The sequence below is a fragment of the Apium graveolens genome, chromosome 3 (assembly GCF_009905375.1).
Source record: "Apium graveolens cultivar Ventura chromosome 3, ASM990537v1, whole genome shotgun sequence".
Lineage (NCBI taxonomy): Eukaryota > Viridiplantae > Streptophyta > Magnoliopsida > Apiales > Apiaceae > Apium > Apium graveolens.
The window spans coordinates 290,899,257-290,901,122 of record NC_133649.1 but is presented as its reverse complement, the minus strand read 5'-3'; the positions used below and the strand labels follow the sequence as shown (position 1 = coordinate 290,901,122).

Below are 1,866 nucleotides of genomic sequence, written 5' to 3'. Positions count from 1 at the left end.
AAACAGAACAAAGCTGAAGCTCTTTGTTGAGAAAAATAGCCAGCAGCCTTGTGTTTATGTCAAGAGTGAAAAATTGTAGTTTATTATTGTTATTAATATATACAATTGTATGTTTGGTTTATTATCAAAAATATAAATATTTGTGAGGTCCATTTTTTTGTTTCCAACAAGTGGTATCCGAGCCAAGGTTACGTTCGTGAAAAATGGCAAATATGGTGCAACCCAACATTCCAAAATTGACGTCCACAAATTACGGGAATTGGAGTATTCAAATGAAGGTATTACTCGGTTCCTACGATAATTGGGATATTGTCGAAAGCGGGTATGACGAGCCCACAGATGCAGCCGCTGAAGCAGCCCTGTCAAATGCTGAGAAGATGATTTTGAAAGAGACCCGGAAAAAAGATAAAAAGGCGTTATATACAATTATTCAAGGAGTTGATGAATCAACCTTTGAAAAAATTTCAAATGCAAAAATGGTGAAAGACGCGTGGGAGATTCTGCAGAAATCATTCCAGGGTGTCGAGAAAGTCAAAAAGGTTCGTCTCCAAGTACTACGTGGGGAGTTCGAAAATTTGAAGATGAAGAGTTCTGAAAATATTGGTGAATTTGTTACGCGTTTAAAAACGGTGACAAATGAGATGAAAAGAAATGGTGAAAGTCTCGACGATGTTCGGGTCATAGAAAAGTTGCTCCGTTCATTAACAAGAAAATTTGATTATGTTGTTACTTCTATCGAAGAATCAAAAGACTTGTCCACGATTTCTATTGATGAGCTCGTAGGTTCTCTTCAAGCCCACGAGCAGCGAATGAACCAGTATGATGATGTAAGCCATTTGGAAAAGGCGTTGCAAAGTAAGGTGTCCATTGGTGACAGTTCTGGCAGTAGCAGTTATGCACGTGGCAGAGGTGGCTTTAGAGGTGGCTACCGTGGTGGACGAGGATGAGGAAGGCAGTCTTTCAATAGAGGCCAGACATCTGAAGGATATCATCCATCTGGTCGTAGTCAAAATTTTAGAGGCCAAGGACGAGGCGGATATCAACAACGAGGTGATAAGTCTCAATATCAGTGCTATAACTGTAATAAATATGGTCATTTCAGTTATGAGTGTAGAGCACCAAAGGTGGAAGAAAGAAGCCATTTTGCAGCAGCAAAAGAAGACAAAGATGTTGGCACTGCTATGTTCCTCACTTACAAAGGAGACGAGGAAAGCAAGAAGAATGTTTGGTATCTTGACTCAGGGGCCAGTAATCACATGACTGGTCACAAGGAATTATTCACGGAGATTGACGACACCATCAGCGGAGAAGTTACTTTTGGTGACTCGTCAAAGATTCCGGTGAAAGGAAAAGGTACTGTCACGATCATATCAAAGAAAGGTGAAAAGAAATATATAAATGATGTTTATTATATTCCTGCATTGAAAAATAATATTATCAGTCTTGGCCAACTAGTGGAGAAAGGATATAATATACAGATGCAGGACAATTCCCTCATCATCAGAAATCAAGTTGAGGAATTGATTGCAAATGTGGAGATGTCAAAGAATCGATTGTTTACGCTTGATATGCAAACGAATATGCAGAAGTGCTTAAAGTCGGTCATTAAAAATGACTCGTGGTTGTGGCATTTGAGATATGGTCATCTTGGATTTTCTGGCCTGAAATTATTGTCAAAAACAAAAATGGTGGACGGTTTGCCAGAAATCAATGAACCAGAAAATTTGTGTGAAGCATGTGTAAAGGGAAAACAACATCGACAAAGTTTTCCTGTTGGAAAATCATGGAGAGCCAGGAGGCCATTGGAGATTGTTCACACAGATATTGCTGGTCCATTTGATATCTCATCACTTGGAGGTAATAGAT

At 39.2% G+C, this 1,866-nt stretch overlaps 1 protein-coding gene across 1 annotated transcript; it reads left to right on the top strand.

Annotated features, from left to right (window-relative positions):
- The first annotated feature begins 203 nt into the window (after nt 1–203).
- On the top strand, nt 204–947 carry LOC141715153 (uncharacterized). The gene has a single exon (XM_074518634.1). The coding sequence runs from the start codon at nt 204–206 to the stop codon at nt 945–947; it is 744 nt and encodes a 247-aa protein (XP_074374735.1).
- The last annotated feature ends 919 nt before the right edge of the window (nt 948–1,866 follow it).

Excerpts from the sequence above, each read along its gene's own strand:
- LOC141715153 (XM_074518634.1), top strand. The coding sequence starts at position 204 with ATGGCAAATATGGTGCAACCCAACATTCCAAAATTGACGTCCACAAAT.